The sequence below is a fragment of the Hypomesus nipponensis genome, chromosome 9 (assembly GCF_054491055.1).
Source record: "Hypomesus nipponensis isolate SF chromosome 9, ASM5449105v1, whole genome shotgun sequence".
Lineage (NCBI taxonomy): Eukaryota > Metazoa > Chordata > Actinopteri > Osmeriformes > Osmeridae > Hypomesus > Hypomesus nipponensis.
Window position 1 is genome coordinate 20,101,009 of NC_140369.1, and position 14,094 is coordinate 20,115,102.

At 40.6% G+C, this 14,094-nt stretch overlaps 1 protein-coding gene across 2 annotated transcripts in view; it reads left to right on the forward strand.

Moving 5' to 3' along the window:
- Nucleotides 1–8,791, forward strand: part of LOC146273438 (plexin-A1-like) — a 159,491-nt gene extending 150,700 nt beyond the window's left edge. For both annotated transcript variants that reach the window (XM_084704296.1, XM_084704297.1), the window contains exons 24-32: nt 326–472; nt 1,035–1,194; nt 1,506–1,609; nt 1,827–1,923; nt 3,032–3,222; nt 4,990–5,159; nt 5,415–5,627; nt 5,990–6,140; nt 6,475–8,791. In XM_084704296.1, the coding sequence (XP_084560422.1) occupies nt 326–472; nt 1,035–1,194; nt 1,506–1,609; nt 1,827–1,923; nt 3,032–3,222; nt 4,990–5,159; nt 5,415–5,627; nt 5,990–6,140; nt 6,475–6,570 (1,329 nt within the window). In that variant the 3' untranslated portion in view covers nt 6,571–8,791. The remainder of the gene's footprint in view (nt 1–325; nt 473–1,034; nt 1,195–1,505; nt 1,610–1,826; nt 1,924–3,031; nt 3,223–4,989; nt 5,160–5,414; nt 5,628–5,989; nt 6,141–6,474) is intronic.
- The last annotated feature ends 5,303 nt before the right edge of the window (nt 8,792–14,094 follow it).

The window sequence follows — 14,094 nt, forward strand, 5'->3', positions numbered from 1 at the left end:
AGGGGAAGAGTGCTAGACTTAGCATTTCAACTGTCAACGCGGCAACAAGCCAGAAAAAGGCTATGACCTTGTCATTATGATTTCGCTAGTGAGTAAACGGGTTAGAGTGCAATGCTGAAGTTGTACCAAAACGTTTCAAAGGGACTGCTATTGTTGTGGTGTCTGTATCCCTTTTCTCTGTAACACTTGTGAGATGGACATTGTAGAGAACATCAACGGTCACTCATTTTGGCTGACGTTCACTTGTTTCATCTTTAACCCTTGACCTTCTCTTTCTCTCTCTTTGTCTCGGTTTCTATTTCTCTTTCCTCTCGCCTCCCAATAGGAGTGTGCCGGGGAGCCTCTGTTCATGCTCTACTGTGCCATGAAGCAGCAGATGGAGAAGGGTCCTATAGACGCCATCACCGGAGAGGCCCGCTACTCCCTCAGCGAGGACAAGCTCATCAGGCAACAGATCGACTACAAGACCCTGGTCAGTACCGATGACAGCTTTCTGGGAGCAGTTGGTTGGTACTAAGCCCAATCATATTCAACAGGAAGTGGGCATCTAGACCCAGCAAGGCATTTATGTTGTCGAGAAAGCACTGAGTAGTTGAATGCATCGCACTGGGCACCCCTACAAACTGTCAATTCAGCAACAGTCTGCATCTTAACCAACATCTCTATTATGCAACTTAAGTTGCAAAGAGTGAAACTATGCCAAGGAGAGACACAGTATGCACAATAACAATAAAATATGCACAGTAGACATGGTCGGATATGAAGGTTTTGAAAAATATGGGGATAGAAGTTGGTATTCCAGCTTCTAGAGTTATTTCAAGTATATGTTGAGCCATGTTGTGTCCTGTCATTTTACAAAGGGACTTTGTCCAATTTTACAGTCAGTGGCAAGATGTCCACAGGTCCTCAAACTCCATGACGTGCACACAATATTTAATGCAAGAATCCCCAATAGATTACATTGACAGAAATAACTAAATCTTATGTAATATATTATCTATAATATATTACCTTTAACCCCCCCGTCCCTACAGACCCTCCACTGTGTGAACCCGGAGAATGAGAACGCCCCAGAAGTGACAGTCAAGGGCCTGAACTGTGACACCATCACCCAGGTGAAGGAGAAGCTACTCGATGCCGTCTACAAAGGCAGCCCTTACTCCCAGAGACCCAAGGCTGCAGACATGGACCTGGGTAAGGGATTGTGTAACACACACACAGGCAATCTCTATTCCCAAAGACACTTGGCTTATTATATGGACTTTGTGAAAAGAGCACGCATGGGGTTTAAACACACACCCACACACAGGCTGTTACTCCCTGAAACATAATGATTATTACATGGCTGTTACTCCCTGAAACATAATGATTATTACATGGAAAAAGTGCACACACTGGGGTTATACACACACACACATACACCTATACAGACAACCATGAAATCCAGAGGCCCAATTCTTTTGATATCATGATCTAGATAACAGCGTGTGTCTCTTGCGTTACAGAGTGGCGCCAGGGCCGAATGGCACGTATCATCCTGCAGGACGAGGACGTCACCACCAAGATAGACAACGACTGGAAGAGACTCAACACCCTCGCTCACTACCAGGCGAGCCTCTCACACTACCTCTCCTACACCTTAGCTTTGAGTTGTACTTCCCCTTGACACTCGCCTTCAGTTTACCTTTTCAATTTACCTTTACAGTTTACATCAACAGTACATTTGAGAGTATAATATCACTTTATTGATCACTTTTGACGACAGTTCAGATGTGTGATTAGGCAATGCTAATCCAATGCTAACATGTGAACTCCATCTCATCCAGGTGACGGACGGCTCAGTGATCGCTCTGGTGCCTAAACAGAACTCTGCCTACAACATTTCCAACTCCTCAACGTTTACAAAGTCCCTCAGCAGATACGGTCAGTGCGAGTGTGTTTGCACAGTATACTGTTTGTCTTTTAGATTAATTCAACACTACTAAACTCTCTAATTGAAAGACAATTTTGTAGCAGTAGCAATGTTAATCGAGCTATACATGCAGGACAGATGTCAGCTGAGTGACAGTTTGGTGTGACTGTCAGCCACAGTGATCGTCCAAGATGGGTTATTTTAGGGGCATTTGACCCACGGTGCAAGCCAAGGTTGTCCAAGTAAAGCCTGTGCCCCAGTCAGAGCCACTCACATCTGTCACTTGTCAGGGAGACCTCCCCCCCCCCCACTGGCTTAGTGTCATGTCCTGTCTGTCCTCTGTTTTTCTCTTCTCCCGTTTTTCTCTGTGTCTCCTCTCCTTCTCTAGCCTACTCATGTGTTTTGTTACTCCTCCTTACTTTTACTTCCTCCTTTCTGCTATATCTCTACAAGATAATTACAACACTGTCTTCTCCCTTTCTCTCTCTCTCTCCCTCTCTCTCATGATAGCTCTGCCTCGACTCAGTCCTGGTGACAGGCATACATTTTTGAAGTCAAATGCACTGTGTTATAGAAAGGGAAACACTGTTGGACACAAGTAAAAAAAATCATGGGAAGAAAGAGACTGATGAGGGGAGGGGGGAGGGACAGAGGACAGAAAGAACTGAAGAATAGGGTGGAAAGGACAGTAGGCATAGTACTTGTGTGTTTGGTACGAGGGAAGGGTTGGGGGTGGAGGACCGACAAATGGCATGTATCCCTGCTATTATGTACCAGCTCAATGATGACACTGTCATCTCTCCAAACACCTCAAAACATGTTGATGTGCTCCCTTTTATTCTCCTCTCTCTCTCTGTTTTCTCTTTCTCTTTACTGTACAGTAATCTTGAGTTTGAACATGTCATTTATTTTTTATCTGCACTTTATTAAAGGCAAAAAACATATACAGCTAACAGCCAAAAGTTTGCTTAGGAGCCATTGGATACAGTGCGATATTGAACTCAACTGAATAGCAACGAGTAACATTTCATTTGACCTCAGTCTAATGCTTTTCATAATTTTTATCCACCCCCTCTCCCACCTACCCACTCCTCCTCCCACCCACCCATCCTTATATAGAGAGCATGTTGCGAACTGCCAGCAGTCCAGACAGCCTTCGATCTCGCACGCCCATGATCACGCCAGACCTGGAGAGTGGCACTAAGCTGTGGCACCTGGTCAAGAACCACGACCACACAGACCCACGCGAGGGCGACCGCGGCAGCAAGATGGTCTCTGAGATCTACCTGACACGCCTGCTGGCCACCAAGGTGAATCAAAGAGAAAGCCTGATTGGCAGAGTTGTGTTTCAGACAGAACTCTCACACACACATTTTTACATCCCATAAACATCTATCTTCAGAACACACACTCATGCAGGCACACACACAATCTCTCTCTGTTCTCTAGTAAACATGCTCTCACTCACTTCCTGTAGATAAGAGCCACACTTACAGAGGCCACCCCATCTTTCACCCCTGTCCTCTCCCTGAACGATCTCTCCGACAGCCCTCGTTGACCTTTGTTTTGCGGCTGCTTCGGAGTCCATTAACATTTTTCATAACCTTTTGCATGAAGGGGGCCGTCCCTCCCTTTCCATCCCCAAACAGACTCGTGTGTCTTAATTAGGAGGCTGACCTTTGTCTGATCAAGCTGTACGGTTGGACAATCCCACCCCCTCCTCCCCCTCCCCTACATTACTTTCCAAGACCTTCTATTGGTTCCTGAAGAAGGCTTATGGGCTTAGTCTTCTCTCCTATGACTGTCCCTGAAGTTTTTTAATTTGAAGTGTTGGGTTTCTGAGAGTGAGAAAGTGAGAACATAATAAATGAGTGCAGGAGTGAAAGAGCATGAGTGAGAGAGAGATCGAGGTAGAGGGAAAGAGTATGAGAGAGAATAGGAATAAAAGTATGAGCGAGAGAGCATGAATGAGATAGCATGAGTGAGAGAGCGAGAGAAATTGAGCGAGAGTGAAAGAGTATGAGTGAGAGAGCGAGAGAAATCGAGCGAGAGTGAAAGAGTATGAGTGAGAGAATATGAATGAAAGTATGATGAGAGTATTAGTCAGAGCATGAGAGAGTGTGAGTTAGAGAGAGAGAGCACATGACTGAGAGAGTGTGAGTTACAGGGAGCATGTGTGAGTTTGCATAAGTGAGTGAATGGCAGTTCAGAGCATGACACCATTTTACAATGTGTACACATAAACCCACCTAGTTGACACTGTATTATCTGCCTGTGCTATCTTCCCTGGGGATTCTGCTTGTCCTGGCAAATTTCCCTGTACTGATGCTTTTCTCATTAGTACCCGATATCCATTGTTACCTGTAGGTGACAGAAGAGCCTGATGTCAGGTCTACAGGCCGGGAGACGTTGAAATTAATAGGACAAGTAGCAGAAGACCCTACCATATAATGCAACCACATTTTTTAATACTAAAGTATAAAGTATACTTAATAGTATAAGTACAAACATACTTGCATTCTGTAAGTTAAAGTTGTCAGTAAGTATGTGAATATACACAATCAGTGTTTTAAAATACTATGAATATAATGAAAATGTATTAAGTTCTCTTTTAATAATTTAAACAACATTTTTCCATACTCATTTCCCGCTTGGGTAAGGGTATTTAAATGAAAAACGCTTGAAGTTGAAGAGGATAATGGAGTGCAAATGCAGTTTAGAATTTGTTTGTTTTGCCAGTCAGTCACTGTCTTGTTTCCTTTTTTATAGAGGTAGTGTAGTGTTATATGTTGGAACTGTAAGGTACACATTTTCATTTCAAATAATTGACATCTCACAATCGCCTTCAGCTTTACCGGCTCAACCGTCTGCTACCCCTCAGCTACAACCTAGGGCTTGTGCTTTGGGTTTTTTTTCTTTCAGCAATTGGCTGCTCAACTCTCCACAGCTAGTAACCAAATTCATCGTTACCATAGATGAGACAGGAGATGAGGAAGGCATCAAAGCCACCTGGCTGAAAATGTCCAGGTCCCAACACTGGCTGGATGTCTTTCCAACCTTCTGTCTTCTATACTCAGGGTACACTACAGAAGTTTGTAGATGACCTCTTCGAGACCATCTTCAGCACGGCGCACAGGGGGAGCGCCCTGCCCCTTGCCATCAAGTACATGTTTGACTTCCTGGATGAACAGGCGGACAAACACAGCATAACGGACGCTGACGTGAGGCACACATGGAAGAGCAACTGGTGAGTGTGTGTGTGAGCGTCTGGTAAATGACTAAATGTGTGTGTGAATCCGTCTTTGTGTCCGACTATGTTAACTATGCGTGTGAGGAAGAGTTTTGGGTAGTGGACTGATCAAATCTGTTTCTGACACGGCATGATTGGGGACTCTTACAAGGAAAGGTTGCAGTTGCTCTTTGATAAATGCAGGCAGGTGCTGGAAATACAAAAACCTTTTTACCTTGCTCTTCACTCCCCCTCACCCCCTTCTACCCAAAGTCTTCCTCTGAGGTTCTGGGTGAACGTGATCAAGAACCCCCAGTTTGTATTTGACATCCACAAGAACAGCATCACAGATGCCTGCCTGTCTGTGGTGGCCCAGACCTTCATGGACTCCTGCTCCACCTCAGAGCACAAGCTGGGGAAGGACTCACCATCCAACAAGCTGCTCTACGCTAAAGACATTCCCAACTACAAGAACTGGGTGGAGAGGTAGGTTGCCTCGCATAACATTGAAAGACTGTTCTCTCTGTATTGAAGTTAAATTCTTAGGATCTTAATTTTCAACTACTTCGAGTTTTGTAATGTGATAATGATGATATATTAATGATATTATATTAATGATATGAATATATAAATAATGATAATTCTTTTTTGCTCGCTTTCCTCTCTCTAAACACCCATTCTCCCTTCTTTTCTCCCTTGTCAAACGTCTGTCTTTCCCATTCCCTCCATACCACTTTCTCATTGCTGCGGCTCTCAACTATTCTTTTGTTTTATTGTTTTCATCTCCATCCATCTTCCCCTGCATTCTCCTTTTCCCCATCTCTCCCTACCTTCCCTACCTTCTGCAGGTACTACTCAGACATCTCACGGATGCAGGCCATCAGTGACCAGGACATGAGCGCCTACCTGGCCGAGCAGTCTCGTTTGCACCTCAGCCAGTTCAACAGCATGAGCGCCCTCCACGAGATCTACTCCTACATTGTCAAGTACAAGGATGAGGTAACTTCATAGCTGTTGTAACTTAACAGACTACATGAAATGGCTCCAAATCATAGGTTTGATACCATAAAGCGTTGCTATAAGCATGATATTAACGTCTAGTTTTGGTCCATGCTCATCTTCAAATAATGAGTTTGTGTGTTTAATGCCTTGCTGTAGATTTTATGCAAAGGAAACATGCTAAAAGAGTAATGTCATAGGGACAAAAAAAAAAAGGATCTTATGGAAGACTTCCTCCTTGTGATATTATGCTACTATTTTATTGACATTTAACATACTCTGTTTGACAAGCTAATTATCGGTCTTATTCTCTTGATGCGGTCTTCTTCTCCAGATCCTGTCCGCTCTAGAACGAGATGAGCAGGCACGGCGGCAGAGACTGAGGAGCAAGCTGGAGCAGGTCATTGACACAATGGCCCTTGCCAGCTGAGTAAAGACCACCACTTCCTCCTCATCTTCTTCCTCCTCTGCCACCTTTCCCCTCTCCATTACTCTCCATCCCCGTGTTTTCCTCACCCAGAGATAAAGATTAACTCTCTAAACCACCCTCCCCCTCAACAAACACGATGAATAAACTGCAAGAGGACTAAAGCAGTATACTGCAACCTGGGGGATTCGGCAGAGTTGGGCGGACCTATATGTGTGTTTGTGTATTGTTGTGTGTGCGGGCTCTTAAAATGTGTGTATCTGTGTCAAGGACTGGAGACACTGGACATTATAATACACACGCACATGACACCGCAGCACTGGAAACCATTTCGATTATCGACGCTGTAGTCTTCTTTTCTTTTCTATTTTTTTGGTTAGCCAATTATTACTGTGTTGACACTAGTGTGTCCTGGATTTCTGGGATTATAACACAAAAGGAACTCGCATTTTTGGCATCATGAACTGGATGGAACGTGTCAGGACATTCGACCATCAGCTTTGAGCCAATAGAGCGAGTTTCTTCGGGTTACCTGACTCTGTAAGGGGTCAACGTTAAATAAACTTGATGTTTTTTTGTTTTGTTTTATGTAATCAACTGCCCTAACTCTCTGATCTATCACCACTTGTGTTACTGCTGAATTTGCACAATTTACAGAAAAACGTTAAAAAGGAAGACTATATAGATATTATATATAAATACTACTACATTTTTTTAAGAAACAAATAATAGGGTTAAATTGTGTCATCAATTTTAACCAACCAACACAATGAAGAAAACATTTACACAGAACTTGATTTGATATTTCAAGCAAAAACTGACCGTAGGAAGGAAAAAAAATGATGAAAATTCTAATAAAAAAGTTGTCCTGTGCCATGTTTAATTTAAATGTTGTTTAGTGCAAAGACCTTTTGTTAGATGGAATGTGCTACCATATGATTTAAAATATGAACATGCCTAGTGACTGAAAATAATTGTTTTGAATAATTACACATCAAAATATCCAGGAGGCAAAACATAATTTCTGTCATTCTAATCATATAGTTGCTGTTATCGTTTTTTCATTCAAGAGAACCAAACTGACATTTACAAGATTGTCGTTTTTTTTGTAGCCACTTCAATCTGGCATCAAGGCTTGATGATTTGATGACTTCAGATTTTGACAGTTTGTCTGTGGGGAATGGTGGCTGACCAATAGAGCCCACAACACTTACTTGAAGCAATATCCACCGGTATGATCCCCACCTGTTAGCTACACCTGATTGGCCTACCTTGGACCAGTGTCGAAGAGGGTCATGAATGAACACGTTTCTTTTCCCCAAAACCGTAAGATGACCTTAAAGTCACTTACCTTGAACCTTTGATTTGCCACACATTGCCCTATCTAACCCTAACTCTTCTCTGGTTCCACACCAACTTATCTCCAGAGCCTGCAACAACCCAAGCCAAAGTCTCAACAGTTTCAGATTCGTCTCAGCTCCTCATAGTAGTTCACTAATGGGGTCAGGTGGGGCTTTGCTAAGCCTCTCTGTGTGAAATAAAGTAGGGAAAGCCGTTTTTGGCTCTAGGGTCTTCTTTCCCAGCTCTGGCAATGCTATTATGTAGATAGCAAGGCAAGGTGACGATGATACACCAAGGGCTTCTCTCAACCCCCTTAACCTGGTGATACGAGAAAGCTTTAACCCATAGGGTGGGTAAAAGTAGGGAAAAGTGAGGGTTAGGCATCTAAATTCATTAGCAACACAAGGCTAAATAATCCCCCTTAGCCTCTACCCACTGTTTCACAACAAGCCTATTGCCATGTGTGGCTTAATATTTTTATTACTTCTCTCCTACGTGGATTACTCTTTTTTTTTTTCTTTTTTTTTTGTTGAAGTGTTGGACTTTTGAGGTGAGAAACGTTTTCTTTTATTATTATTATTATTTGTCTCTGCTTGCCGAAAACCAAACTGTGGTCTGCATATAGTTTTTGTTGATGTTTTATTTGTAAATTGTATACTTGGTTATTTTTTTTCCATGATGAACAAGCTATTTGCCATTGTTTTGTATTCAGGTTGATTTTTTAATTAGATTTTGTTTGTCTCTTTCTCTTTCAATGTTGTAAATTGTACAATATGGTACACAGAAGATGAATTTTCTTTGGTTGTCTGAAGTTGAAGTACTTGACCGATTTAAAAGTTTATTTTGAAATCTTGAGGATCAATGAAAATGTTGCATCAAATAATCATCTTTTGTCTTTTGTGAAAACGTGACTTGCTGCTTTTATTCTGTACCTTGTTTCAGTCGAACTTTAGGGCTGTCAATTTGCGCTAATCATTAATGCTGTTTTTATTCATGATGTGCCATACTCTTGAAACAAACCACTGCACATAAAAGCAGAATGCCCCTGAGTAGTCTCATTTTCCTCAAGTTGTTCACATTGTGTTTAAGGCGTGATATTGTTGCATTCAACTAACACAGCCCTCATAGCTTCCTTTTGGGCATTTCAGAAGAAACGAGTCAGGGACCACTCTTCTGCTGGCCTGCTTGGGTGGCCAAAACACTTTGAATAGGGTTACTTCTTCAGCAACATTGGGTGTGACCTATTGGTGAGAGGCCATTACAAATTGCTTGAGTGTTGATGTCATCTCCATATTTAACTATACAAAATAAGCTTGAACTGCTTTGTAGGTTTTTTTTCCTCTTAGTTGATGGCTTCTGGGATTTTGCTGAACCCTATTTCTTCTGGTGCTCTTAGATGAAAAAGATAGATGGCTACTAAAGCATAGTGGTTTTATTAATAGTTGGTAAAAAAAAGTATTTGCCCTATGTGTTTGGGGCCAAAACACATTAATCATAGTATAAACTGTACGACTGTGTCAAATTGTGTAGTTCCTTCATCAGCTTGAGGCCAAATTGTGACTTTAACATTAGTCATGTATTGATTTGTGTGAAGTTTGCCAGTCACACCTCAAGTGGAAGGTCCTTTGGGATTCTACTCCTCAGTCTTTTAGTTTATGACACCATTGACTGCTTTCTCATGACTCTTAAGAGTTTTCAGTCTCATGTTCTGATTACTTGCAGCTGTTTTTAACTGATTGGGGTGGGTGAGGTAAGGGGGGGAGGGGAGGCTTGGCTTGTTTTACTTTTTGCATGACTGCTTATGTTTTCGATCAGTCTGCTTGGCAATCCTCCGTAGCAAGACTTCCCTGGTTTCCTTCCCCCCCAATATCTTTTGATTTGTCACGTTTAATATATAGTGATTGACTTGTGTTTATTGTGTTTGAAGTGGTACAATGTACAGCATGTCAAATTGGGTGTCATGACAGCCATTTGTTGTGATCAGGAAAACATGAACATTTAGCCTAGTCCATCAAAGGAACAGCATAGTACCCGTTCAAAATTGGTTAGTGTCTGTTCAAATTTCAACCGCACACTGTTATGAAGACTTTTTTAAAAATATTTAAATTTGGTGGACAATCCCCTGTCAAACATGCTGAAATGTGTCTGCCAGAGGAGAAAAGAGCAGATATCCTCTTTGTGTCTTTTCTAGTCCACTACATATCATCTCTATCTTCCATATTAGGGTGCCAAATCCCCCCCAAATTAAAATAGAATATCCAATCCTGCTGAATCATACAAGCCCTTTTTTTAATCTGTTTTAGTTCTAGCATTATTCTGTTATGTCTTTCAGTTATGGAAGATTTAGTAGCTTTTCTCCATTAAACTGCAGCGGATCCAAGAAAGTAAAAACTAATCATTTTCCAACAAAAATAGCAAATACGTTTTAATATAGTACAACAATTCTGATACGTTTTTAAATAGTTTCCAACTTGAAACAACCGTCACATGTTTTGAGAAACGTTCATTGTGTAAATATTCAGTTATTTACTATTTTACAGATTTACTACTTGTAAATAAACACTCATCATGGAGATAAAACATTTTTTGCTAAATATCACCTGTATTTCTGACTTTATTTTAGGTCTGATGCAACAAAGACATTTGAGACATTTGAGAGGTTATCCAAAAGGTATTCATTCTAGTAGCCATATACAAAGTAATAAACACTGACAATAGTATGGTGTAACAGGAGATATTCATTATAGCTTGTGGATAGACAGGTTCTGGTGATTATACATTCATTCAAGTCCCTTAGGTATTGTAATAGTAAAGAATACCCTAATGAAAGCACATACAATGAAACAAGGATATCCCAATACAAAACATAACATATGTGAGTGTCAGGCAAGGTAAAATGTTTTGTTTTTTTAAGACACAAATATGGTGCATTCAAATTCTGATAACTTTTGAGTCTCAGATTGTGGCAAAGTTTCTAATTGAACATCAGTCAGTTGGACACAGTAATGTAGCCGGTAAGTATTCAGACCCTTTACCGTTTTAAACATTTAATTGGGTCATTTTAAAATGTATTAAACAATGGTTTCATCAACACCCAACACCCCATAATGTTAAATTGAAATCGTTTTTAGTATTTTGAACTATGGAACTTTATATCAAATGCGTCAACAACAAACAACATATCTTATTTACATAACAAAACAAATAATATCCCCACCCCACAGAAATATTTAGTTTGCATGACTTTGAAAGACACACCTTTTTGTTTAAGGTCCCATAGTTCAGTGCATTTCCAAGTTGAAATCAAGCAAGGAAGTCTGTGTGGAAGGTGACCATGAACTCAAGAGCCGCTCCTGGGCTCTTCTTCAGAGTTGAAAGAATCTGCTGCGAAAACAACAATCATCTCAGCAGCGCTCTGCTAACCCCTGTAACACCTTACGTTACAGGGGTTAGATGGAAGCCACTTTTGAATACGACAACCAAACAGCTCTTGTATGAGTAAATAAAAAAAGGTTATCTAGTGTAATGAGACAAATTTCACTTATTGGCCAAGAACTGCATCTGAAATACCGTCCATACAGCGAGGCACTGTGATTTAAACATAATGCTGTAGCAGTGGTGCCCCTAAATTTCATCTCAGCACCCCTAAAAATAATAATTCAAAAATATATATATATATTATTGTTTATTATCATTTCATGCTGGTAAGTCATGAAGAAAGGGACATCCTTCGTTTTTTCATTCATTCATTCATTCAATATTTTGCATAATAATACATAAATGAATTAATTGTTATCCAGTGAAATTAGGGATTTATTAGCAAGGGGGGTTAGCACTTTTGAGTTGTCCAGCATGACAGTGAGCCGACCCACTTAGACAAGACGATCCTGGCAATTCAATTCTATATATTTATTTGTCATTGTCATAGAAAACAACACAATTCTGTTTACAGCATTCAAACACTGCATAGTTTGACGTAAAAAAGTGCAATACAAAGTACAATATTCCTCCAATACACTTCCCATAAATAACCCCTGTGTAAAGTCTCTGAATGTCCTTGATTGGTCGAGTCAACACCATACTTGCACCATACACCATACTACCACCAAATATGTGGTTTTGCACAATACAGGGGCAAGGCCTGGTTGACACAAAAATCCAGCGCCAACCTCCCATTGCTGCTCTGCTGTTTACTGAACCCAACATGGGCTGGGTCTGTTCTGGCCTTAACAAAGCTCCCCCTTTACTCTATCTTCTTGCTGCTCCTACAGAATAACCAGTCATTAATCATTCTTATGAGCACACAGTGTAGTCATTACTCGTTTGCTCCCTGGAATTACTTATACACTCACATGTTTCCCCTCTAACAATACATCTTCCTAACAGTGTTCATACCTTCTGTTACATAGGCAGCCACATGGAAGAGTAGCTCTAGAGGAGTGTGTTAAATGCCCAGTTTATAAAGAGAAGATCTCTGAATGCAAGCATCCTGTAAGGTGCTGCACTAGCATTTAGGAACAACCCAAAGCCACCATGTACTCATACTTTTTTTTCTTAACATGCTCCAGTTTAAACGTCAGCACTTTTCTCCCAGTGGATTCAATGAGCCCAGATAGACAGAAAATGTTATCGTTTGCACCATGTGTAACCAGCCGGGCTAATTCAATTAAAATTCCATCCGAGGCAGGAACGCTGAAATTGCGTAATGGTCATGGGAGCACTGAATCTCGTAATGATCCTGTCAAGAGGCAAATCATTTCACTGCGCTAACATTATGATGAATTCCTCCGAAAAGCACAAGATGTTCATTGAACCCCCCACCCCCTACCTCCTCCTTACATATTAAATGCTGTTCCTTTGGTTAATAAAGCCATGATCCATTTTCTCCTTTTTTTCTAATCTTGTTTAGTTACAAGCACCGTTTTATCACACTGAACCAAATGAAATTGGAATTCTATTTTCGCTGAGGAGTCTTTCGGTATCTGTCAAAGTGGATTGTGTCAGGCACAGGAAGAGGCGGAACAAAAAAACCCTCACCAGCGTTGGTATCTGGGGCTCTTAAATCCTGTGCATGGTTCAGTTGTTCGGTGTGAGACTAAGGTGACAGCCATGACCAGTCGGGGGGTGCCACAAGCAGGATTACTGTCAATGTTCTCATAGGTGTAGAAAGTAGGGGTGATCATGTATGTTTCTGTGTCTGTATATTGTAGTGTGTGGCTAACAGAACAGGTTGTCTTAGGCTTCAGTTTATCTTCTTCCTCCTACCTTCCCACACTTGAATCCCTACCAGGAGTAATTGCTCAATTTTATGTTATGGAAACTGAGACATTGTAACCCTCATAACCAGTCTACTGTGTTTTCTATAAGTAGGAATTATGCCTAAATAAGCATGGGAAGAATTTATTGAAAATCAAAAGAATGAGTTAATGTGTTTTATACACTAACAAAATATTAAAGAACTAGGATTTACAAACGATTGAAAACACAACTAATCCAATTTTTGAAAACCCTCACTGGATTGTATCAAATCTGCATGTTTTTTGTAATGTTTATCTAGACAAGGCACATTAATTGGTTTCTTAATTACTGTTTGTCTGCAGTGTAGTGAAACAAAGACTGTCTTTAATTATATATTTTACTGGAAGTGTTATTTTGCATCAAACTATCCTGAATGTTGCCTTCAATGTGCTTGTACATAAGTACTCAGGCAGTGAATATGTCTCTAGGCAGTCATAGTGTAGTTCTACATAGAACCATTAAGCCACAATAACAATTTACTTTTGGTTGCTGGAGAAAATATTAAATTAAGAAAGTTATAGTAAAACAAAAAGCAGTTTCAGGCTGGCTGTAATCCTGTCTGCATTTTGTTGTGTAAGTAAAGCCTAGATTTTATTTAAAAGTTCCCTCCAGCATATGTCGTTCTGAAGCCTTTTGTAGTCTGATGTTAGAACAAAGAAAACACTCATTCATTTAGTCACTATTTGTATTACATACAAATATTTTGTATTCAGGTTTACATTGAGAAGAGGCATTTATGAAAGTACAATATACTTTAGTAATTTCAAAGTATGGTATGTCCGGGGTTTACTCGTCATGAGAAAGATCAAAAAGTACATTAGGTTTAAAGAATATATCATTTTAGCCTCATCTACCATTCAGTAAATGATGGTGAACTGTATTTATATC